Source organism: Bos grunniens, chromosome X, assembly GCF_055505025.1.
Source record: "Bos grunniens cultivar Pamir isolate PY7600 chromosome X, Bosgru_T2T1.0, whole genome shotgun sequence".
In the NCBI taxonomy this organism is placed as follows: Eukaryota; Metazoa; Chordata; class Mammalia; order Artiodactyla; family Bovidae; genus Bos; species Bos grunniens.
This window is the reverse complement of record NC_141194.1, coordinates 29,441,663-29,466,011: the sequence shown is the minus strand read 5'-3', so window position 1 is coordinate 29,466,011 and position 24,349 is coordinate 29,441,663. Positions and strand designations below refer to the sequence as shown.

The following is a 24,349-nucleotide window of genomic DNA, read 5'->3' as shown; positions in this document are numbered from 1 at the left end:
CCTATGGCCAATTCATACTGATGTATGGCAAAACCCATCACAGTACTGTAAAGTCATTATCCTCCAATTAAAAGAAATACAAAAAAATCATAAAGCTAATGTGTTAAGTCTCCAGATAAGACAAAACTGGAAGAGTAAGGGTGAAGAATGAAAAAGCATTCAGACTTGTGTCAGAATTGGCTGAAATCACTATCATGAAATTTAATAGGAAGAAACAAAGACCTCAATTTAGATGAACAAAAGATCATCTGTGCAAATATTAATACAAAATGGCATAGACGTGGCTTGATAATTCACTCAAAAAGAGCTAGATATTTTAATATATGCTCTTGGAGCCAATGATATAATGGGATGATTAGATTAAATTAACGAACTCTCAGACTAGAGTAGCAGAAACAGTATTTATGGCCATGAAGGCACAAATCCCATGGTGGGCATATTTCATTTTATTATTTTTTAAACATTTATGTATTTGGCTGCACAGGGTCTTAGCTGCAGCATGTGGGATCTAGTTCCCTGACCAGAGTTAAACCTGGGCCCCCGGCATTGGAGCATGGAGTCTTAACCACTGGACAACCAGGGAAGTCCCAGGAATACCTCATTTTACTGTGCTTCCCAGATACTAGGTTTGTTTGTTTTTTTTTCCCCCACAAATTGAAGGTTTGTGGCAACCCTGCACAGAGCAAGTCTACTGGTACCATTTTTCTAACATTTGCTCACTTTGTATCTCTATGTCACATTTTGGTAATTCTAACAATATTTCAAATTTTATTATATTTGTTAAGGTGATCTGTGATTAGTGATTTTTGGTTTTACTACTCTAATTGTTCTGGGGTGCCACAAATTGTTCCTATATAAGACGGTGAACTTAACGATAAATGTGTATGTATGTTCTAACAGCTCCGCCGACTGGCCATTCCCCATTTCTCTACTTCTCCTCAGACCTCCCTATTCCTCGAGATGGAACAATATTGAAATTAGGCGAATTAATAACCCTACAGTGACCTCTAAATGATGCTCAAGTGAAACGAGGAGTCCCATGTCTCACTTTAAACCAAAAACTCAATAGAAATAATTAAACAAGTGAGGAAATAATATCTAAAGCTGAGATAGGCTGAAAGCTAGGCCTCTGGCACCAAATGGTTAGCCAAGTTGTGAATGCAAAGGAAAACTTGAAGTAAATTAAAAGTGCTATTCCAGTGAACACACGAATGATAAAGAAGTGAAACAACTTTACTGCTGATATGGAGCGAGTCTGAGTGATCTGGATAGGAGATCAAATGAACCACAACATTCCCTTAAGCCAGAGCAAGGCCCTAACTCTCTTTAATTCTATGAAGGCTGGAAGAGAAGAAGCTTCAGAAAAAAATGTTTGGAGCTAGCAGATGTTGGTTCACGTAGTTTAAGGAAAGAAATTGTCTCTGTAACATAAAAATGTGAGGTGAAGCAGCAAGTGGTGATGTAGAAGCCACAGCAAGTTATCCAGAAGATCTAGCTAAGGCCATTAATGAAGGTGGCTACTAAACAACACATTTTCAATGTAGATGAAATAGCCTTATATTGGAAGGAAAGACATCTGAGACTTTCACAGCTGGAGAGAAGAAGTCAATGTCTAACTTTAATGCTTCAGAGGATAGGCTCTCTCTCTTGTTAGGGGCTAATGCAGCTGGTGACCTTAAGTTGAAGCCAATGTTCATTTACCACTCTGAAAATCCTAGGGTCCTTAAGAATTACAGTAAATCTACGCTGCTTGTGCTCTATAAATGAAACAAGAAAGCTTAGATGACAGCACATCTGTTCACAACATGAAGTGCTGAATATTTTAAACCCACTGTGGAAACATAATGCTCAGAAGAGGATTCCCTTCAAAATATGAAGGGAACTGACAATGTATCTGGTCACACAAGAGCTCTGATGGAGACCTACATTGAGATTCATGTTGTTTTCCTGCCTACTAATGCAACATATGGGCTTCCCTGATGGCTCACGGATAAAGAATCTGCCTGCCAATGCAAGAGATATGTGTTTGATCCCTGGGTTGGGAAGATCCCTTGGAGAAGGCAATGACAACCCACTCCAGTATTCTTGCCTGGAGAATCACATGGACGGAGGAGTCTGGTGGGATACAGTCCATGGTGTCAAGAAGAGTTGGACATGACTAAGTGACTAAACAACAACAACAATGCAGTATACATTCTGCAGCCCATGAATCAAGGAGTAATTTTGAATTTCAACTCTCACTGTTTTAAGAAAGACAACTTGTATGGCTACAGTTGCCATAGACAGTGATTTCTCTGATGAATCTATCCTGGGCAAACTATAATGAAAACCTACTAGAAAGGATTCATCATTCTAGATGCCATAAGAACTCATATGAAGAGGTCAAAATTACATTAACCAGAGTTTAGAAGAAGTTCACTCCATCCCTCATGGATGACTTTGAGAAGTTCAACACTGTTTCTAGGAAGTAACTAAAATTAACGAGAACTAGAATTGGAAATGGAGCTTTTTTGTGACTGAATTGTTGCAAAGTCATGATAAAGCTATAGTGACTGAGAAGTTGCTTTTCATTCTTACAGATAACACATTCATTTTGATATATGGCAAAACCAATACAATATTGTCAAGTTAAATAAAATAAAATTAAAAAAAAAGATAATAAATAAAAAGGCATATTTATGAAAAAAATTTAAAAAAACCCACTGATTTTCCTTAGCTTTGAATGTCTGTCATATTATCTATACTGATTGAAATGTACTTACTTCTAATGCATAATATACGGGTTTATCTCTGCCGAGTTTGTAAGCCACTGTGGTCAGAAGGCCATGTTCAGAAAATACACACTGTAGGAAAGAGAAAAAGAGTTTACACCCAGGAAAACAAAAAGAAGCATAAGAAGATTTTTAAAGCAAAAATGATCTAGTTATAATTCAATAAACATGACAATTTAGAAAATATATCTTAAAAATAAAAATTACCAGTATTAAGAACAATACACTTGGGAGACTTGGATAGAGATATATATACTACTATATACAAAACAGATAACTAATAAGGATAACCAATAGCACAGGAAACTCTACTCAACACTCTGCAATGACCTACATGGGAAAAGATCTGAAAAAAGTGGACATTCTTTGCTGTACACCTGAAACTACCACAACATTATAAATCAACTGTTAACTTCAATAAAAATTATTTTAAAAAAAAACAATACACTCAAATAGTACAAAAAGTTTATCCCTTATTGGAATTAAGAATCTGACAAGCTCCTAGTGAGATATTCTACTAACACAATTAAAAACGCACATATAAAAGTTAAAGAACCTAAAATGGTTCTTACAAGAATGCTTCAAATGTAGTGATACTCATCATTTTTATTGAGCTCTAAATTAAACCCTGATAAAAATTTTTTAAAAAGCTGCTGACTCAAAAGTTACTTAATAGCAAATTATGTTCAAGTATTACTTATATGAAGTTAAAGAAGACTTCCATTAATCTTTTAATTTGAAAAACACCAACCTTACGGCCTGTATTACATAGTAAGAAGCAGCCCGTTCCATACCTACAGTTAGGGGAAGAATGAACAGTGGGACAATTTTATTAAAAGTAAATGCTGAAACGTTAATAATACAACATTGACATTTAACATAGAACAATAAAAGAAATTAAATTTTTAGAAAAGTTTCAAAAGTTAACAAATATCAATACACTCTTGGAATAATGTTTTAAAGAACAGTCTAGGGACTTCCCTGGTGGCCCAGTGGTAAAGAATTCTCCTGCCAATGCAGAGAACACTGGTTTGATCCCTGGTCTGGGAAGACCCCACATGCCACAGGGCAACTAAGCTCATGTGCTACAGCTACTGAGCCCACACGCCTCAAAGCCCGTCCTCTGTAACAAGATAAGCCAACCCAATGAGAAGCCCAAGCACCACTAGGAAGTAGCCCCCACTTGCCACAACTAGAGAAAGCCTGCACAGCAACCAAGACCCAGCATGGCCAAAAATAAACAAAATATTTTAAAAATATGTGCTTTCTTAAAGAAAAAAGTCTAGAATAAAATGTACTTAGTGGAATCCTAATGGAAAAACTCAACATTCAAAACACTAAGATCATGGCATCCAGTCCCATCACTTCATAGCAAATAGATGGGGGAAAAATGGAAACAGTGACAGACTTTATTTTCTTGGGATCCAAAATCACTGCAGATGGTGACTGCAGCCATGAAATTACAAGAGGCTTGCTCCTTGGAAGAAAAGCTATGACAAATCTAGACAGCATATTGAAAAGCAGAGATATTACTTTGCCTACAAAGGTCCATATGGTCAAAGCTGTGGTTTTTGCAGTAGTCATGTATGGATGTGAGAGTTGGAGCATAAAGAAGGCTGAGCGCCAAAGAATTGATGCTTTCAAACTGTGGTGCTGGAGAAGACTCTTGAGAGTCCCTTGGATAGCAAGGAGATCAAACCAGTTAATCCTAAAGGAAATCAACTCTGAATATTCATTGGAAGGACCAATGCTAAAGCTGAGGCTCCAATACTTTGGCCATCTGATGCAAAGAGCCGACTCATTGGAAAAGACCCTGATGCTGGGAAAGATTGAGGGCAGGAGAAGGGAGCGGCGGAGGATGAGATGGTTTCATGGCATCACCGACTCAATGGACATGAGTTTGAGCAAGCTCCAGGAGTTGGTGATGGAAAGGGAAGCCTGGCGTGCTGCAGTCCATGGGGTTGCAAAGAGTTGGACACAACTGAGTGACTGAACAACAATGAAAAAATGCAAGTATACTATTTGGAGCTTAGTCATAACCCAAGTTCATGTTTATATTAATAAAATAGCACTGAGTTACAATAAATCCTAAATTCTCTCACAGTTACATCTCTACTAATCCACGTGGAGTGAAACATCATGGCTAATAGCCATTCAGCAATGGGGCAGGCCAGCCTAGCTCCATTATTAGGCAGTCGTAAACCTCTGGCATGGAGACGGTGTAGGTCCAGCGTGGGGGAAAAGTGTAGCTGGACTTTGGCACAGGAGTAGCTAGGAGGGAAAAGCTATTGCTGGTCTATCTTCTCCCTTCCCTACACAGGATAGGGTGTTCTAACAGTGCTCAGAGAGTCAGAGCCAGCACGTAGCACAGCTGCCAGGGAAGAACTGAATTTACTTTGTGGCGGCCTTATCAGGAAAAGCTTTGGACTCTGTAACAAATCTGGCACTTGGACATGCACGAGTGGTTCTGAATTGTGCTGAGCAGATAAGTGGTTCAAGCTGATATCAGCAAGGGTCCCATGGCAACACTTTTCAAATAAGTTGGCTGTCATCCCTGGCTTACCACAGCTGTCCTAACCTGCCTGGGATTCCCTCCCCACAGGCCCTGCTGCTGTGCTCTGTGACATTCATTAGCCCAGGTGGGAGGGCTCAGCCCAGGGGTGCGCAGACAGATCCCAGCAGATGCTGCTATTAATATTAGTCAGTGCTAAGCCAACAGACCCCACTGGCTGTGTTTGTCTTATGGAGCAAACAGAACGGGGGCAATTTTTTCTGAAAAACATTTTTCCAGGAACCACTGATGTGAAGAAGAATTCGCCCAATACCATCCATCTCTTTTGCTTGATTCAAGCATGATTGTGGGCTGCTTGATGACCAGCCAGCACATTCAGGGAGCATGGCATCCATCAGTATCTACCTCAGTTTTCAAAGACACCAGTAGGCGAGAGTACTGGAGTGGGTTGCCATTGCCTTCCCCGCAAGTAACACTAGGTTCAGGTAATAATACATTTATGAAGTCAAAACACATAAATCTCTATACCTTTTTACTTCTGTAATGCTGAAAAAGCTACATATTTTAAGTCAATCTCCGTGAACAAATATTCATAAAAGTGGAAGTTAATTATCTGTTCCACACTTTATAAAGGAGAAATCTGTACTGATTTAGTCCCCATATAAACACTATGTATACTAAACAGTAGTGTACAAGTCCTAAATTACGAAATTGACACAGAGGCTCAAGGTACTTCATAGAAGTAAATTCTTAAGTTCATGTACACTTAATAAGTAATTAATGAGCATTATCAACACATGAAGAGACTTCTTTGCTACATTTAGGCCACAACATTTTTTTTTTTTTTTTTTTTGTGGCCAAACAATATGTGGGATCTTAGTTCCCCAACCAAGGATAGAACCCATGCCCCTTGCAGGAGAAACTTGGAGTCTTAACCACTGGACCACCAGGGAAGTCCCTAGGCTACTGCTTTCAAAGCCATATATAGGCAATTATTTTCCTCTTAAATGTTATTTTTTTATTCCCAGTCATCAAAAATATATGGGATTTTCAGCATTTATATGGTCTACCAATCCATTCTCAAGATTCTGCTGTATTCAGACAGTGGGAGTGGTGGGGTAGGGGTGTGTGAGTGGTCCTAGTTGAATCTGTGGAAGAGACAGGAGGCCTCTGCTCCTACACTTAGAGCCTCTGGGAGAGAGGAGGCACTTAAAACACAAGCTTTTAAATTAAAAACACAAACGAACAAAATTCCCCAAAGTTGGAAAGATCCTATTAATCTAACAAACTGTCTACTTCACTCCCCCTTCCTGGATGGTTGCCTTTTTGCATAGCACATTCTGTCTTGCTGTCTCTATCTTCTACTTACCTGCATCTCTTCTGACCATTTGTAACCTGGCTTCTATTTTGAGCATTCTATTAAAGCTTCATTCTTGGAGGTCACCACTGAAGACCTGATTTCTATGTCCTTTTCGTTCTATTTTGCACTGCTTACCAGGCCCCTCTCTTAAAGAGAGACCCTGGATCTCCACATTAATGACTCACTACATTTTATTTGTCTGAATTCTCCATCCAGTCATCTCTTCCTTCTTCTAAATATCTCCTCTACCTATATACTTTTTCTTGGTAATTTCATCAATTCTTATTGCTTCAAAAATCACCTCTAAATATGGGAAATTCAAAATCTATACTTTTATACTACATTCATTCCCCATGACCATGTATGTATAATGTATAGCCTACCAGTATCACCAACGTATCCCAAACATAAAGTCTTCTACTTTAACCTATTCCATACTTTGGCTACGTCTAACCACTGGGACCAGCTGACTAGACTCCATACCTGCTTCCTGTCTCGTGTTCCTCTGCAGTGCCATGGACATCCACCCATACCTCCATCTCAGTCCTCCTCATCCTTCATAGTCCTTGTTGCTGTTACTGAGATGCTGTAGTAGCCTCCATGTCCTCTCTGCCTCTAGTTTTTCCTCACTTTATTTTTTTTTTAATTTTAGTTATTTATTTTTGGCTATGCTGGGTCTTCATTGCTGAGCGGGCTTTATCTAGTTGCAGCAAGTGGGGGCTCCTCTCTAGTTACAGTGCTAGGGCTTCTCATTGTGGTGGCTTCTCTGGTTGTAGAGCACGGGCTCTAGGTGCGGGAGCTTCAGTTGTTGCAGTATGTGGGCTCAGTAGTTGTGGCTCCTCGGCTCTAGAGCACAAGCTCAGTAGTTGTGGCACAGGGGCTTAGTTGCTATGTGGCATGTGGGATCTTCTGGGATCAAGGATCGAACCGTGACTCCTGCATTGGGAGGCAGATTCTTTACCACGGAACCACCAGGGAAGCCCTCTCCTCACTTTAACCCAGGACTGCCATATCATTAATGAACAGCTCCAGTCATCTCTGAATAGCAGCCCCCAAACCTTCAGGAAGTATCTCTTACTCTGGAATTTAGGGTGTCACACCACCTTAGCCTTATTTCCCCACGATCACTTCCCTACCCAACTGTTCTCTACATTCTCTAAATAAATTTTCCATTTCTTTCTCTAAATAAGTTTTCCATTTCCTTATTTGCATCTTGGTTCAGTGTTCCACGTGTTCACCAATACTGCTCAGTCTTCAAAATGTCTCACTACTAACAATCTTTGTGATTTTTCTTCCCTCCCTTTGAAACCCAACAGCAGTACTTCCAAGTTTCTTATGGCACATAAGTTCTGATTTATACTATGATGAATTGTATATCTGTGATCTTTTCCTTCAGGAAGAGAAACATGAGCCAAAGATCTTACAATTCTTCACCTCTTTCAACCTGCAGGGGCTGCTGAGGTACTCCGCCTGCCCTCCCTAACTTAAATCCCGCATTTCTGGAATTGGCTGATAATGCTTAAGAGGGAGGGGAGCATAAACAGAAACAAAATCAGGCAACTTTACTGGGCACCTCCCATGTGCTCTACAGTGTCAGGTACTTGCCAAAGAGAAATAGCATCTGCTTTACTAGCATTAGGGTGCCAGGCAGAGGAGGAAAGAAGAGGGTAGTGGGGATAGCCTACTTTTCTATCTATCATTTCTCTGACTCCTGACTTAGCTACCTGGAATCCAGAATTCAAAGAATATGTTTCTAGACCCACAGGATACCATGCATGACCTGTGAAGAATTTTCCTATCTCTCTTCTCAGAAAAACTGTCACCCAAATGTCACACTTTTGCATGAGGACTTCTGACCCTACTAGAGTATAAGAATACTACATCTAAAATACAGAGACATTCCATTACTGACAAAAAGGAGAATGTAAGCAGTGAAGTTAACATTAGTGAGAGAATTAGAAAACGCTCAACAGGACTTCCCTGGCGGTCTGGAGGTAAAGACCGCACACTGTCACTGCAGAGGGTGTGGGTTTGACCCCTGGTCCGGGAACTAAGGTCCCACATACTGTGGGGTGTGGCCAAAAAAAGAATCCTCGAGATAAAAACCATCAAAGGTAGACAGCCTGCTGCCAGGGCTGTGGAAATCTTTTCCACACAGGGGACAGTAAAGTATAAAGGTCAAGTGCCCTAAATCGAATCAGCTGGATTCGGATGCAAAGACTGCTTTCCTCACTTGTTAGCTTAACTTCTCTGAGTATCTGTTTTTCTCATCCTAAAGTGGGAGTCATCTTATCACTCTTAAATATGGGGCTTGTTACAGACTACATGTGTGACTATTAAGAAGATAAGATGAGAAGAAAAATGCACCAAATCTCTACTTCTGTCATTCCTTCTGCTTTGTGTTGAGGCAGAAACTTCAAATAACGGGGAAAAAGCATAGTGCCAGAGAAATAACTTTGAAAAATCCCACAAAAATATGACTTTGAAATTAGTGAGAAAGTCTTGTGCAGGAACAATATGTTGAAAATTAGAGTTTCTTCCCTCTGCTCAGCCTCCCTCCAACAACCTCTGCAAAGGGCAAGAATACTTTATTTTTTATTATTTAAAAATTTTTTTAAATTATATTCATTTTGGCTGCCTGTATGGCATGTGGGGTTGTCACGTTCCCTGACTAGGGATCGAACCCATGCCTCCTACACTGGACATGTAGAGTCTTAACCACTGGACCACCAGGGAAGTCCATCCCAAGGCAAAAATACTTTAAACCAGCATTTAGTTTCTGTACGGGAAAGGTTTTGAATTTTATAAATTAAGGTTTTCACAAGCTTCATCAGTGTGTTTACATATGCCATGGTTTGATTTATGTGAAGGAGATGAAGAAAAACAAATGGCAAAAAGTGTAAACATATATAACGGTACTGGCACTCTTGAACTATTAATTTTTGGTCTGGAGAAACTTCAAAAGCTTTTCCTCATTCCAAACACCAAAGGAAAAAACAAACAAACGAGACCCCCTTGGTTTGCAGGTCTGTTTCTTAAAACTCACGTGTTTTTGGCTTGTCCATCTTGGAAGCACATTTGTCCTACCAACGCAGCAGACTGGTCTCCCAAACACTGAAAGGATATATGACAATAAAGAATACTAAGACAATATTATCCATTTTCTTTTTAGGAGAGCCATAAGATTTGTTTTTTCTTCTTCATTTAAGAAGGAGCGAATTGTCTTATATTCTTTGTATTGCCTCCATTTGGCCATTGCCCTATGTGTTAATGCTCCGAACAGGGATAGGAAGGGAGAGTTGGAATTAATTTACTCAACAAAATTCTTAATAGCCCACACTGCATCCCAGCAAAACAAGAATTAGCCAATTCTTCTGCTCTTACTTATTTTCCATAGTTAAAGAAGGAACAGATTGATTAAGGCAAGCCAGAACATGAAAGGGGGTGGGGTAGGGAGGTGGTAGGGAGATGTTTGGTGATGAAACTTACCCCAGATATTGGCACACCTTCCAAGGCCCCAGCTTTCTAATGAAATTTTAAAAAAGGATTATGAATAATCACAAATTTGGCTCTACTAACATAACTGTAATAGAAATGAACACAAATAGCAACATGCCAGAGCATGTGGGCAGACAAGACAAAGCAAGTGTTTCAACTACATGAGTGGTTCAGAGAGAGAGATACTAGAAATATTCCTTGAAGAGACATGGACATGAAACACTGGACAGGGAGCCAGGAGATGCAGGATCTACTCCTGGTTAGTTAAGTTAGTCACTGAGCAGGCTGCTGAAACTTCTCTATACCTCAATTTATTCATCTACAAAATGGGCCTGAGCTTATATGAATGCCACAGACCATTAGTTCTTTGCTATTATTGCTGTTACTATGAACAGACTAACACATCCTTCATAATGAACACAGAGCTATCAAACCAGCACAGAACATGTTTATTTTGGAAGGCTGAATTTTACTAACTGTTCTTCCTACCCAAACTGCTCTTGATAAATAAGAAACAAGAGAGAGGTTCAGGTATGGGGCATTATTTGTTCATAGTCAACATCATTCTTCAAGTTTTCATAAGCAAGAATTAATTTGTGTCATGAATAGTGGTTTTGATTTTGAGCCAGTATGGCTAGCACTTTAAGGAAAAAATGAGATTTAAGTGGCTGACTGTGAACTTTACCAAATTTAATTTTGAAAAAAATACTTACACTAATACAAACCAACATGTAGTGATATCAAGGAATTAGGGGAAAGGAATATGATCTCCAAAGTACCTGTGATGTATTGGATTGGCTTAAAAGTTCATTCAGGTTTTTCCATATCATCTTACAGAAAAACCTGAACAAACATTATGATGAACCTGATATTAGGAAGAGTACCAAACAAAAGCTTTCACCTGACCTTTCAGCCTGCCATTTCTCTGGGAGCTTTGGGTTCCCTCTCTATGATAGTGAGGGGAAGAAGAGAAGCCACCTCACACAGCTATGGTTAGGAAGTAAGAGCATGCATGTGGAAACCATTCACAAATTAGAAAATACCCACTAGATAGTGGGGTGATATTTTATTTCTTTTATGCTTTTGGGTTAGTCCAAGACCTTTTATTTACTGTATATATTCTTGGACAATCTGAACCTGGCTTATAAGTGAAAGTGAATCAGGAAACCTAGAGACTGGATATGTAAGGTATTCAGATACTGGAAGAAGTCTTTGCTTACACTATTCAAGTTATTATCAAACTACCAGCAGAATCTACTATGTGCGGTCAGGCACGGAAAGCGCTCTTTTTTCTTTACAGGGAGGGGGTCCCTGGAGGATTCCTGGGAATATTCTCTGGTGAAGCATGCAGAAAAAGTGACAGTGCATTTCCAACTAACTGGTCTGAAAGGTTGGGCAAGATGTCATTTAAGAGACACAGAGAACATACAAAAACTATACCTCATTTCCCTATTATGCTACAGCCCAAAAGCACATCACAACCATACTTTGTAATAGGGTCCATCAGAATTTCTCATTTCAGAAAACTATCTTAGTCTTTTATTTTGAAACATCACTCCTAGTTTTATGGAGGACTTAAAAAGAAACAAATAAGATTATGTTTTAATAACAACTAAAGCTTCATTAGAGCTTATAATAATTTGGAGGGTCATGGAAGAGTCTGGATTAATTTGCTGAGTAAATGGATTTCTGCTTATCTAAAACTAAATGGAAATGCACTGTATCTTTTCCAAATGAATGGGTAGCATCATTGGTGGGCAACCTACTCACCGGGCTATGAGAGATTTTCTATAGTCAGCAAGGGGGAGAGAGGGGGACAGAAGGATAATATTTTAAATGCAAGAGAAAACTAGGCCAGTTAAATGTTTTTTCAACCATCCTCTGAAACTGTTTCTCAAGAACAGTTTTTTTTCCTCTGACCCAAGTCAGTTTATAGGTAGCTATGAAATTATCGAAGCACTTTTAAACTGTAGATAAGCAATGATTATGCTTCCCTTAAAAAATTCCATGTTGCCTTAAAAAGGCTTTATTATAAATGAAACACTTAAGACTTCTTGCTTAAGCTTTAACCAGAACACTCGGGTATTGTAGTGTATTAAGTCTGTAAGTAGACTAATATTTTTTATGAAATGTCCAAACATTAATTTTTGGTAATTAATCATAGACTTTTCTTAATTTTTACCATACGTTCTAGATTTTTGAGCTTAAACACCAGTTCAAATCATCCTAGAGGTTTTCATTCCTGGTGTGTAATCAGAAATACTCAGCGATGCTATGTGTAATTTGTGCTTAGACTACTTCTTCTGTGGTTTCAATGAAAGCAACAGTAAAAATGCCCAAGATGAAAACCAGTTTACTTAACAATCACAAATCAGACCAGACTCTTTGCTTTCAGCTTCTCTGCTAAAGTTTTGTTCAGGCTGACAAAGAATCTGAGACATGGTCTGGCCATTAAAGGAGATTCAACAGGAAAAAGAATGCCACTAAAATGTGAAGAGACCTTCCTACAAATTAAAAGCAGGCAATGCAACTACTAAACAGTTATTTGGATTAAAAGAAGAAACTGGCTCAAATCTTCCCTTATCACCTACCGCAATTAGATTATCTCATCAATACTTTAAAATACTCAAAGAAAAGCCAATAAAGTTCATAGTATATAAAGTTTTATATGTAGTTTTATATAAAGTATACATAAAACAAATTGGCAAGAAGGACTCAAGAATGTGAAGTTATAAAACTATTTAGACAATATTAAATTCTTATTTTACATACTGCCAACATTCATAAAAAAATTCATGGGTCTCAAAATATAAAACATAACACAACTGACTTTTGAATTCTGAATAGTAAGGTTTTTATTAAGATAAAAATTAAATTAAAAAAATTTCTTTTTCTTTTTACCATTAGGCCATAGATCTCTGAAGAACTCCGGACATTTGGAAGAATTTTCATTGGAATTTCAAAAAATCTAAAAAAAAACAGAAAATAAGATTGGGTATATAATACTATTTTAAGTAAACATCTAGAAACATTTATATGAATTTAAAGGCATGCAAACAAAAATTTAAAATGGGCATATTTGAGAGTTGAGTTAAATGGGAAGAAATAAATAAGCCAGCAGTAGGCTTAGATATTTAACACTCCTTACATAAAGAAATCAATACAAAAGCAAAAGTACACAAAAAACAAAGTACTTTTATAAAGGAACCTAATTTTCCTTGAAGAATAATTGAGACAATTACTTAATTTGGCCTGTTTATTATATATGCAGTAATAGTCTCTTACAGGGAGCCCAGTCTTGTGCTCTGATGACCCAGAGGGTGGGATGTGGTAGGGGAGGGAGGCTCAAGAGGGAAGGTGTATATATACATATTCACATTGTTGTATGGCAGAAACCAACACAACATTGTAAAGCGATTATCCTCCAATTAGAAAAAAAAAAGTATACAACATAGACTTGTATATTGTAGTTAAATATCAACAAAGTTTGGTGCTCCACTGACAACCTGAAAATAATTAAGATTTACGTTATCGACAGGCAACAAATTAGAAAACTATTCTGAGGGCAAAACACAACTCACTCGCAGAGCTCTTTATCCCATTCCAAAGAATGGATGTTGAAAAGCATTGTCCTGCTTGCATTTGTTACATCTGTACAATGGACCCCTCCACTGGCTCCTCCTGTCAAGCTCTGGACAGAAGAAAATGACATGTTAAATCTGTACTTATTTGCAATTTAATTTCTACTTTGTCAAGAGCCAGAATCTGTTGCAGAGCCCATACAGCAAGAGAATGAAACATTTCAATTACTTCATCTTCTAGTGTTCTTTGGTATCCAACAGAAATACAATGTAACAGAACCACATTGACCCACACATGTAATTGGATATTTTCTAGTTGCTACAATTAAAAAGCATAAAGAAGCAGATGAAATGAATAATACTGTAAGTTTTATTTATTATATTATATTAATATATTCAAAATATCCTTTCAATGTATGAAATTATTACTAAGACATTTTACCTTCTTTTTTGTATTAACTCTTTGAAATGCAGTGTATATTTTACACTCATGCACACCTCAATTCAGACCTGCTGCATTTCAAGTGCTCCATGGCCATATATGGTCAAGTGGCCATCATAGTAGACAGCAGTTCTAGTTGATGGTTAATGAAAACAAAAAAAATCAGTTTTGCTTTCATCCTCTTATCTTTGGAAGATGCAGAGTCTTATTAAATTTGATGTGCTTACCTCTTGGGATGTTATTGACCTGTGTTGCTCCTGTTCTTGTTGTATGTGTGCATGTGTGTGTGTGTGCGTGTGTGCCAGTTTTGAAGTAACAATTCTCACCGGGCTGCACTGCACTGATCCAAGCACCTATCCTGAAAGCAGAGCTTTAAACTCTCTAATGTTAATACCCTTGTACCTGAACTACAAGGACTGCTGCTTTCTTTTATGTAGAAGCAGTGAGAAGTAAGAAAGGAACACAAGTGCAGCAATGGCATCATGTGGGAACAGGGGAGGAAGGGGACAGCTCAGTGTGCTCCCTTGAGTGTCCTGCAGCTCACAGTTCAACATACTGCCTTACTCTGGCTCCAGGCAATGGTGAGAACTATTGTCCGAATTATTTCAACTGTGACTAAAACATATGAAAGCTGCTGGCCATGAACACAAAGCAGAGCGTGCCCTGGCCAAGACAGGGAGGGCTGGGGAAGGCGCCACTTCCTGATAGAGGGTTTTGTCTGATCTGTTCTGTGGATCTGGCAAGTGACAAGAGGGGCAATGTTCCTTTAACGTTTCCCTGAATGTTGAAAAAAATAATAATCCCACGCTTACAGAAGTGTTTGCAAATGAAATTATATGTCTGGGATTTGTTTTAAAATTATCCATGGGGAGAAGGAGTGAGGATAGTGGGAACAAGTTTGGCCATAGCCAATGACTGTAGCTGACTCATTATTCTAGAGGTTCATGGCACTATTCCCTCCATGTTTTGGGTGTATTTGAAAATACCCTTGAAAATAACTGAGAATAAGAAAGGCAGGGAGATAAGGAGAGGGAGGGAAGAGAAGATATGTATGTATCTGGGAAATGTTTGTTTCTACTCATTCATGTTCAGTTTAGGGAAGATTATATAACAGAAATTTCCACTATGATTTTTCATATCGTGGCCTAATTGAGTAATAGACAGCTATGTTATGTTGAAAGCAAATGCTAAAAAGTAGTCCCAGGTGTATTACCATGTTAAATAGTAGAAAATAGAAGAGATAATTTCTTCTAAGAAATGGCTAGTGGAAAAGAAGTACAGTTAACCCTTGTACAACACAGGTTCAAACTGTGCTGGCGTGCTTATATGTAGATTTTTAAAATAAAAACTATAGTATTATACAATCTGTAAATACAGACTGCTAACTATCTCTGGTGGGTCCTAGAGCCAGTCCTCTGCATGTACCAAAGGAGTGAATAATAGGCAAGGGATACAGGCAACTGAAATTTACTACTTGATAATTACCTAAATTAGTTATGCTAAAGGTAACAGACATGAGATATGGTTTTGGCAATCATCCTTCATTTTTACTGAAACAAGGCAAGAAAAAAATCAAAAGGAAGTAGCCAAAAATGCCTCTCAAATGGCAGCTGAAATTTTCTGCTATTTCTTGAGTGGCTTTTCTTAATGATGTTGCCAACTAAAAAGTTTGAAACTCTCCATAGAAAAAAGATAAGCAATTTAAAAATGTTTTCCATACATACATGATTTTTAAACATACCCAAATAAGCCATGAATCAATGGTCCCAAAAAGAGCTCTATCTTCTTCAACGGCCTTTTGAACTTTTCTCACATTGTCAAGGAGCCAACGAAGCTTCACCGCACTGAAATAAGTGCTAAGTGGAAGGCCTGTCTTGGACTAAATACAGTTATGACATTCAGCCAGCAAATGAAACTCATAACAGCTTAAAATAAAACACCAAATCAAAAAGGTCAACAAATTACAAAATATGCAATGACCCTAAAGGCAATCTCAAAGTATTATGGATAAAAAACACTTTTCCTATCTCGTGGCACAGGAAAGCATGTTCGTGAACAAAAATCAGAGGGATATGTTTGCAGTTCAAAGAGCATCCATGTAGCCAGATAAAGAGAAAATTAAATGATACATGCCCTGAAACCTAGATAGCTCAGCCACAGATGTTAACATTTGTGATAAGTTAGTATTACACACAGAACCTAGTCCAAAACCCTGCCTTTTATTTTATATTCAGTGAAATTAATATTTAAAACTATTAAAAATCAGAGAGTGCAAGTTTATCAGTTCATAAACTAATGACCACAATCAGAAGATTGTTTTAAGATAGATAAGACTTAACAAAAACAATATATTTGTGTGCTAAAAATATAATAAATACATAGTCAAACACACATACATATTCAAATAACATAAAATTGGTGGACAATAGAGCTCAAAGACACGCCAGATGAAAGCAACCCAAAGTTATTCTATTTAAGAAAGTAGTTGCCAGTTGAAATACAGTGTTGTACACATGAAACTTATATGATTTTACAAACCAGTGTTACTTCAATTAATTTAAATAGTGTGTGTGTGTGTATATATAAAGATTGAGTTTGCATAAATTCCACAAATACATTCAACAAAGGGAAGGTTAACTGAATAAAGGATAGAGGGTAAAAATGAAACACAGGTTTCCTTGAGAATGGATCCAGTACAATTCATTTTAGTTAGCATATTAAACACTATATTTAGAAGGGCTGGTGAAAGTGATTAAAAAAATACATCAAAATAATGCAACTATCTTTTCCTTCTCAATCCCCATTCTCATTTAGCACCTCATCTAACTGCAGGAAGTGATCCTTTTTCCTTCTCACCTCCCATGGATATGCGTAGTAAAAAATCTCTATTTAACACTGTAATGCAACCTTGTAAGTTAAGAATCTTAGCTCACAGTGTACTGTGAAAAGATCCATGCTCAAAAATTATAATAGAAATGACATATGGGCTTTAGAAATAATAGAAATAACATATGCTTCTTTCATTTGAGGGACCAAGGGTCATCCCACAAACCAAAGAGAAAGGTAGCATATTAAAAAGCAGAGACATTACTTTGCCAACATATGTCTGTCTAGTCAAAGCTATGGTTTTTCCAGTAGTCATGTGTGGATGTGAAAGTTGGACTATAAGGAAAGCTGAGCACTGAAGAATTGATGCTTTTGAACTGTGGTGTTGGAGAAGACTCTTGAGAGTCCCTTGGACTGCAAGGAGATCCAACCAGTTCATCTTAAAGGAGATCAGTCCTGGGTGTTCATTGGTAGGACTGATGTTGAAGCTGAAACTCCAATCCTTTGGTCACCTGATGCAAAGAGCTGACACATTTGAAAAGACCCTGATGCTGGAAAAGATTGAGGGCAGGAGGAGAAGGGGACGACAGAGGATGAGATGGTTGGATGGCATCACCAACTCAATGGATATGAGAGTTGGTGATGGACAGGGAGGCCTGGCGTGTTGTGGTTCATGGGGTCGCAAAGAGTCGGACACAACTGAGCGACTGAACTGAACTGAACTGTGGCTCAGCTGGTAAAAAATCCGCCTGCAAGGCAGGAGACCTGGGTTCAATCCCTGGGTTGGGAAGATCCCAACCCAGAATGCAAAGGCTACCCACTCCAGTATTCTGGCCTGGAGAACTCCACGGACTGTATTAGTCCATGGGGTCGCAAAGAGTCAGACATGACTGAGTGACTTTCACTTTCACACTTTCACTTTCAGAATCAACAACCACAAGAAACTACCATTTAAGAGTCCCACTGACAAATATAAAGGGAATAAACCAAAAGCCTCAAACAAACAAACAAACCAAAATCAAACAAACAAAAAACTCTGGAATTTCCTTTTGGATACTAGGAGAACTTGACCTTGCTAACAAAAGTACCTCACCTGTTTTAAAATTTTTCTCCCCGTTTGTCTGAAGAGAGATCTATATAAGGACCGAAAACTAGGCAATTTTTTGGCATCTTCATATGAAGAAAATTGGAAGAGGAATTCACGGAAACGCTGGAGTGTATTCTACTTTCTCTCCCTGAGTCCAGATGCCTAAAACCTCAAAAGCACCCAGAACTTTCTTTGATGGATGGTGAAAAAGCAAGAGAGAAGGATCTGGAAAGCATGGTGGAATTATAGAAGCACTCCTTAGGGAGTATGGTTTAAGCCTCTGAGACACTTTATCATCCCCTCCAGCCTATTTATCTTGGAACATTATTTCTCCAATTCACCACAGAGCAAGGAAGACAGGTAATTATCTGTAGAGAAATATTCTATAAATTGTATTTAAATAACAATTGTGCAATAAGACAGAAAGCCTGGTGAAATCTCCAAGCTTTTTTTCTGTTAAACAAGAATTTTAATAGCATATTTTTGAAGAGATCTCTTACCTTGACAAAGTTATTATTTCCTGGGATTCTTTTACTAAGACTCTCAACAGTAGACTGGGTTCTTAGGTCAAGCCACACTATAGATCAAAACACAATAATAAATATGAAAAACTTGATTTAAAAAAAATCAGACCTTAATGAAATCACTGTCAAGGATAGGAGACCGATTAGTTTCTATAAGCAATTAAAATGCTGTAGCTTACCAAAGACAGAAATTAGAAAATTAGAAATGAATGGGCATATTGTTAGAAGAGAGGATAAATTTATGAGGGAGAACTTAAAGCTTTTATGCAAAATTATAGACCAAGTTAGGAGAATAATACATACCTTAGGGTGCTATTTTGTATCCTTTTTATAGAAAAAGATGAAAAACTGTTTTGGATATGGACTTTCTATGCATACACGAGTGCAGAAAAAAATCTAAATGCAAAGCAGGCTAGTTGCCAGGGCAAAATGCACAGCTCAGGATCACTGTACTAGGTATAAAAGGCTGTACCTTGGAAAAACTGGGTAGCAATTTGTGACAAAGTAGAGAACCTGACACTATTATAGAGGGAAAAAATTAGATTCATTTGCTTATGTACAGAATGCTTATATTAAACTCTTTCAAAGTAGACTAGAATCCGGAATCATTACACGAATCATTTAAAGGTCACCATTCTTTCTCCTTGCTAGATTATAAAGTAAACTCTCCACTTTAACAGATCAACCTTGTTTTTACTGAGTAACTATCACTCGCTTTCTGATCTCCCTAAGTAGGAAGTTGTGTTCTGATTTACAACAGAAGGCTTGAGAAAGAGAACGCATTAAAGGGTATACAAAGTAATTGTGAAAGACAAACAATAGTATCAGCTGAGCTTTATTTGTCAGATTTCAGTTCTGAACCAAACTTTTGTAACTTTGAATATGTGAGTGCTCACTCGATATTTTTAGGCACTGACTATGCTCAGATGCCTCCTGAAAACAGTCTATTTAAAGGGCACCAGGAAGATCATGCATGCTTGTCTGCTGCCCATGTGAGTGCTGGCTGTTATTGTCTAGTTTGGTTCACCCTTAACTATACTATGCCTTTCTCTTCATTTAAAAACCAGTTACTTCCTGTTGTGGATTTTAATCAATTCTTTTTAATTACTTAAAGCATTATTTCCCTTGAGGGCAGTCTGTGCTTGATTTTGATGGTGGCTACTTTGCAGGAGAACTGAATCAGGGACTTCAGGATACTATACTGCTGTGGTCCCCAATCTTCTTGGCACCAAGGACTGGTTTCGTGGAAGACAATTTGTTCCAGGACCAGGGAGGGGGAGAGGGGTGATGATTCAAGTGCAGTAGGGTTCGAGCTCCTACGAGAATCTAATGCTGTTGTTGATCTGACAGAGGCAGTAATGTGAGGGATGGAGAGCAGCTGTAAATACAGGTGAAGCTTTGCTTGCTTGCTTGCCCTCCATTCACCTCCTGTTGTGTGGCCCAGTTCCTAACTGGTCACGGACCAGTACTGATCCACGGCCTGGGGGTTGGGGACCCCTGCTATACTGGTTTCCAAAGTAAAAAACAAGGCTCTTCATCACCAAGGAAACAGGAGGCAAAGAGGAAGCCCATGGAAATACACAGCCAAGCAGTGACCCCTGCTCTTTGCTGCCAGGCATCCATTCTTCTTGCTGCCGGGAGCCGTAGCTCTGATTCTCTTTAGGAAACCACCCCTCCTTCAACCTCAGCCTGAGATTCCACCCTACCCTCGGCTCTAGGATCTTGTCCCCAATGATTGGTTCGGGTGTAGTCAGATTAGCCTGCCTGAGATTTTTGTGCTTAGTCCGCAAGAGTCCCTGTTCTCAGCTCAGCTTGGGAGTGTGCAGCTGGGACCTGCTGTGCCCTGGAAGAGAGCTGAATCAGCCACAACTGGAGTCAACCTCAAAGAGACAGACTGGTGGGGGACCCAGGTGATACTGTCTGACCCAGGAATCAAACAGCCCCTGAACAAAACTACTCACAGAATTCCTGGGTTTTTTTTTTTCCCTTTATAACTTCATTTTAGTCGGGGCTGACTTTTCTATGACTTGCCCTGGGACGGATACAAGCCATTAGCAGAAGCCTCATGGAATCTCCAAGGTCTCCTGTGTCCAGGGAAAATGACAGTCTATCCACTTTGTCCACAGAGGCAGTGGTGTGTGACTGTGACCCAAGTGGACCTTCCTCATAGGCAAGCAACCCTAGCAGGTGTTAATGGCTGGACCAGAGTAGTTGGGCAAAGTAGAGGCATTCTAGAGAAAAGTTTTAAATCTGTGACAGGTAGAATTCACGAACACATCTCAGTCCTCCATGTTTCAAACTACAATGGGCTAGGGGTTTAAAATCAATGTAACTTTGATTCCTATGCAAAAAAAATGAAATAAGATGGGTTAGGATGGAAAATGTCAACATTCACTGAACTCAGCAGGATAAATATTGACTTATGAAACTTTGTTTTAGTTATGCTGGTTTGCTGAATCATGAGGTAAAATTTATTTTTTATCAAGGGACACTGCTCTAGGCTTTAGGCTTTTTTTGCTTACTGATTCAAAGCCTTCCAGATCAGCATTTTTCTATATTTTAATGGACATAAAAATTACTAGGGAGTTTAAAGATAAATCCCACTGCCAGAAATTCTAGGACAATAGGTCTGGGGAGGGGGCCCAGAAATTACACCTTTTAAATAAACGTCCTCTCTTTAAGAAACACTGCGAGACTCAACAGCAGTGGTTCTGATCCAGAAAGCTCACCTGAACCACCTGGAAAACTTTGAAATCACACATCCTGGTCCCTACATCAGAGGATTCTTATTTTATTTTTTTCCTTTTGTGGCCATGCTGCATGGCATGTGGGATCTCAGTTCCCCAACCAGGGAAATGAACCCGCGCCCCCTGCAGTAGAAGTGTGGAGTCTTAACCACCAGGGAAGTCCCTGCATTGTAGGAATCTGGTTTCGAGTCCAGGCAAGGAGAGCCTGAGTCCTCCTACCTGTGTTATTCCGTGTTCTGCTCAAGCTTGAGAACCCCCTTTTTAGGGCATGTTCTTTAGGACACTGAATTTGTTCCAATTGTTAATTTCAAAACAAAACTAGACACACACTGATGATCAAGTGGCTCTGTGACTCTATTGCTCTTGGACAAGGACTACTTAAGTTAACGGGGCACCATCCTCCTCCCTTAAAAGCTTCGAAGTACCCACAGTACTGGTATCTGGTACCAGTATCTGGTATCCACAGAATGAACCAAAGAGAGTCAAAACACTGGAGGTGAAATCTACATTTTTGACTTTGCCGCCAACAAGCTATGTGACTCAAGCAAGTCTCATTTCCCTTTAGGACTTGGGTTTCCAGAATATAAAATAAGGCAGTTTAGACTAGCTGGTCTCAGAAGTCCCTCTCCTTCCATTATCCCATGATCACAGAAGGCTGGCAGAATTTTTGTTTTTATAACTCGAGTATAAAGTGATTAGAATACATGGAATGAATTAGTAAAACTGCCAAAGAGGAAAATGTCAGTGGTCGGTACACTACCAAGCAATACACAAATGCTTGAAATTAATTGAATTAAGAACAAAGGAAAATTAGAAAACTCATTAAAGGAGCTAAGATGGCAGAATTACATGAGCAGAATAAGAGACCAAAAGCCAAAGAGAAGATCCCGAGCAGGAGGACTAAGCCCCATGTGGAGGTAATTTCTGAGAACAATCAGAAGAGGTGCTAGATCCAGAACCAACAGCAGCAGTCAATTTTCCCCAACACGTCGGAGTTGGAAGCTGGGGTGCGAGCAAGAGCCAGAGCACCAATACCTGAGGAAGCGCCAGCAGCTGGAACTGAAGAGCCAGAGGGAACAACGGCAGCTGGATCTGAAGGACCAGGAGAAACTGGAGCAGCTGGAGCATTAGGAGAAATAATGGCAATTCATGCTAGAGATGGCCAGGTTCAAGGTTTGCGTTCTCTTCCTGACCATTTAGGACATGTTGGCTCACATGGGCAAGTTCATCAATGAACAGTCTTCTACCCATTTGAGTGTAGAAAAAGGTAAGGAAGAGACGTGGAGCAGAAGGGGAACAGAGGCTGTCCAGTCAGTCTCTGGTTCAATAGCATTTCCGGCTGGACAAAGATCAGGTCAATTCCTGCCTCTTGTTCAGATGACTCTTCCCTACCTGGCCACACAGTCTGCGTCCCAGTTAGGAAAGTGGCTCAGTTGGTTATTGACTGCTGACCCAACTGCAGAACTGAAATGCTGTGTGATGCAGTGAGTGAGTGCATCACTAGGGGATGTATGAGTGGAATGTTAAGGGAACTGCTAGTCTCTGCAGAAGTGGGCAGGGCATCCATAGGAAAACAAGTGGCTTTGGGAAGGCAGTGCCCCAGGAAAGCACTTCCCTGGAAGGGTGGCAGGAGGTAAAGTCCACAGAAAGCAACAGCATGTCTAGAGGGAACAGGGAATTGCTCAGTCCAAAGTGATTCAGAAAAACATCAGAAGGAAAACAGAGTCCAGAACACCATACAGCCTGTTTCTAGAAAACACGTCCCTTACTTAGACTAAATAAACTGGATTTAAATGGTTCTCACCATCAAATGAATAGGTTCCAAAAACCCAACTTGGGTGACCTGGAATTTGTCTTTGTATTAAATGAAGTCATATCCAATATATGTCTCATAGATTTAGTTTGTTCTGAAAAACAAAGTTTTAAGAGTAAAGAAAAATGCAGTTGCCTCAAAGCCCATGGGTCAAGGTTAATTGAGTGATGTAGTAAAGAGTATAGGGTAAGAAACCTGTTTTAGAATATTTAGAAATTTGAATCAGTTTTGGGAACAACAGAAGGGAAATGTACCAAAGTAGGGCGGGGGGACCACACTAGAGATCATCTAAATTATTTTCAGTTGACTAGAAGCAAAGGCAAATAATACAGCTCCTAGGGATGGTTTGCTATGAGGTGCTACTAGCCTGACAGTGAGATAATGTAAGGCCACAGGTTATGGAAGAACTAAGCAAGGACTGCTGACAGTTACACTCAATGTTATTGGGTTGCTTTCCCCACAATGGACATTAAATCTAGGAAACTAGATTTAACTGCTATGTGTTATGGTAATTAGCTAAAAGTTAAGCTATTATAATTAAGCTGGGTATGAGGTCATTTGTAAAGGGGAAGAGACTGCCCCTCAGCTGATGACATTTTCTGAAATCAGGTGGGGACCAAAAGAAAAATGGCGAGTTGGGGGGGGGCGGTGAATGAAAACACGCATGTCAAAATTTGGGGGCTAAAACCTATTTCAGCTTTTAGGTGTATAAATGTCAAGATGCCAATGGCTGACGTGGGTGCATGTGACCCCTGGTAGGCTCTGCGTTTCCCCTAAGAAAGAACACCTGCTGTTTAAACCAGCCATTTCATCTGGCGTTCCTGGACTGAAAAGGTCATCAGCCAATTCAGAATAGTGGCCACATTCTGAACACTTACTGAAGCCTGATAGTCTGCTAGGCATTGTTTTAAGTGTCCCATGTGTATTAATTCATTGATCCTCAAGCCTATGAGGGCTGCTTTTAATTTCTCCAGCTTAATCACTCAGGAAACAGGCACAGAATGGCATTAAGTGGAAAAGGCAGAATTTGAACCCAGAGTCTGAGTCCAGAATTAAATCTCTATGATATAGATGTAACCAAGAAGAAGTCATAGCCTTAAATAGAATATGAAAAAACATAGGTCCAAGTTGAACTCTAATTTAGATTCTTTTTGTTTAAACTGGCAGAATTGAGGAATCCAAGCACCA

The 24,349-nt window shown here is 39.2% G+C and overlaps 1 protein-coding gene across 15 annotated transcripts in view; it reads right to left on the bottom strand.

Moving 5' to 3' along the window:
• GK (glycerol kinase) overlaps positions 1-24,349 on the bottom strand; it is a 74,319-nt gene that overhangs the window by 22,245 nt on the left and 27,725 nt on the right. For 4 of the 15 annotated variants that reach the window (XM_086388439.1, XM_086388425.1, XM_086388429.1 and 1 more), the window contains 10 exons: positions 22,384-22,467; positions 18,578-18,654; positions 15,906-16,043; positions 13,723-13,832; positions 13,043-13,109; positions 11,912-11,929; positions 10,133-10,168; positions 9,690-9,757; positions 3,523-3,565; positions 2,763-2,843 (listed from right to left, as the gene is read on the bottom strand). In XM_086388439.1, the coding sequence (XP_086244565.1) occupies positions 2,763-2,843; positions 3,523-3,565; positions 9,690-9,757; positions 10,133-10,168; positions 11,912-11,929; positions 13,043-13,109; positions 13,723-13,832; positions 15,906-16,043; positions 18,578-18,654; positions 22,384-22,467 (722 nt within the window). Of the gene's footprint in view, positions 1-2,762; positions 2,844-3,522; positions 3,566-9,689; positions 9,758-10,132; positions 10,169-11,911; positions 11,930-13,042; positions 13,110-13,722; positions 13,833-15,905; positions 16,044-18,577; positions 18,655-18,904; positions 19,029-22,383; positions 22,468-24,349 lie in introns of those variants that run through there. The other 11 variants (XM_086388426.1, XM_086388434.1, XM_086388424.1 and 8 more) reach the window with 4 other exon arrangements.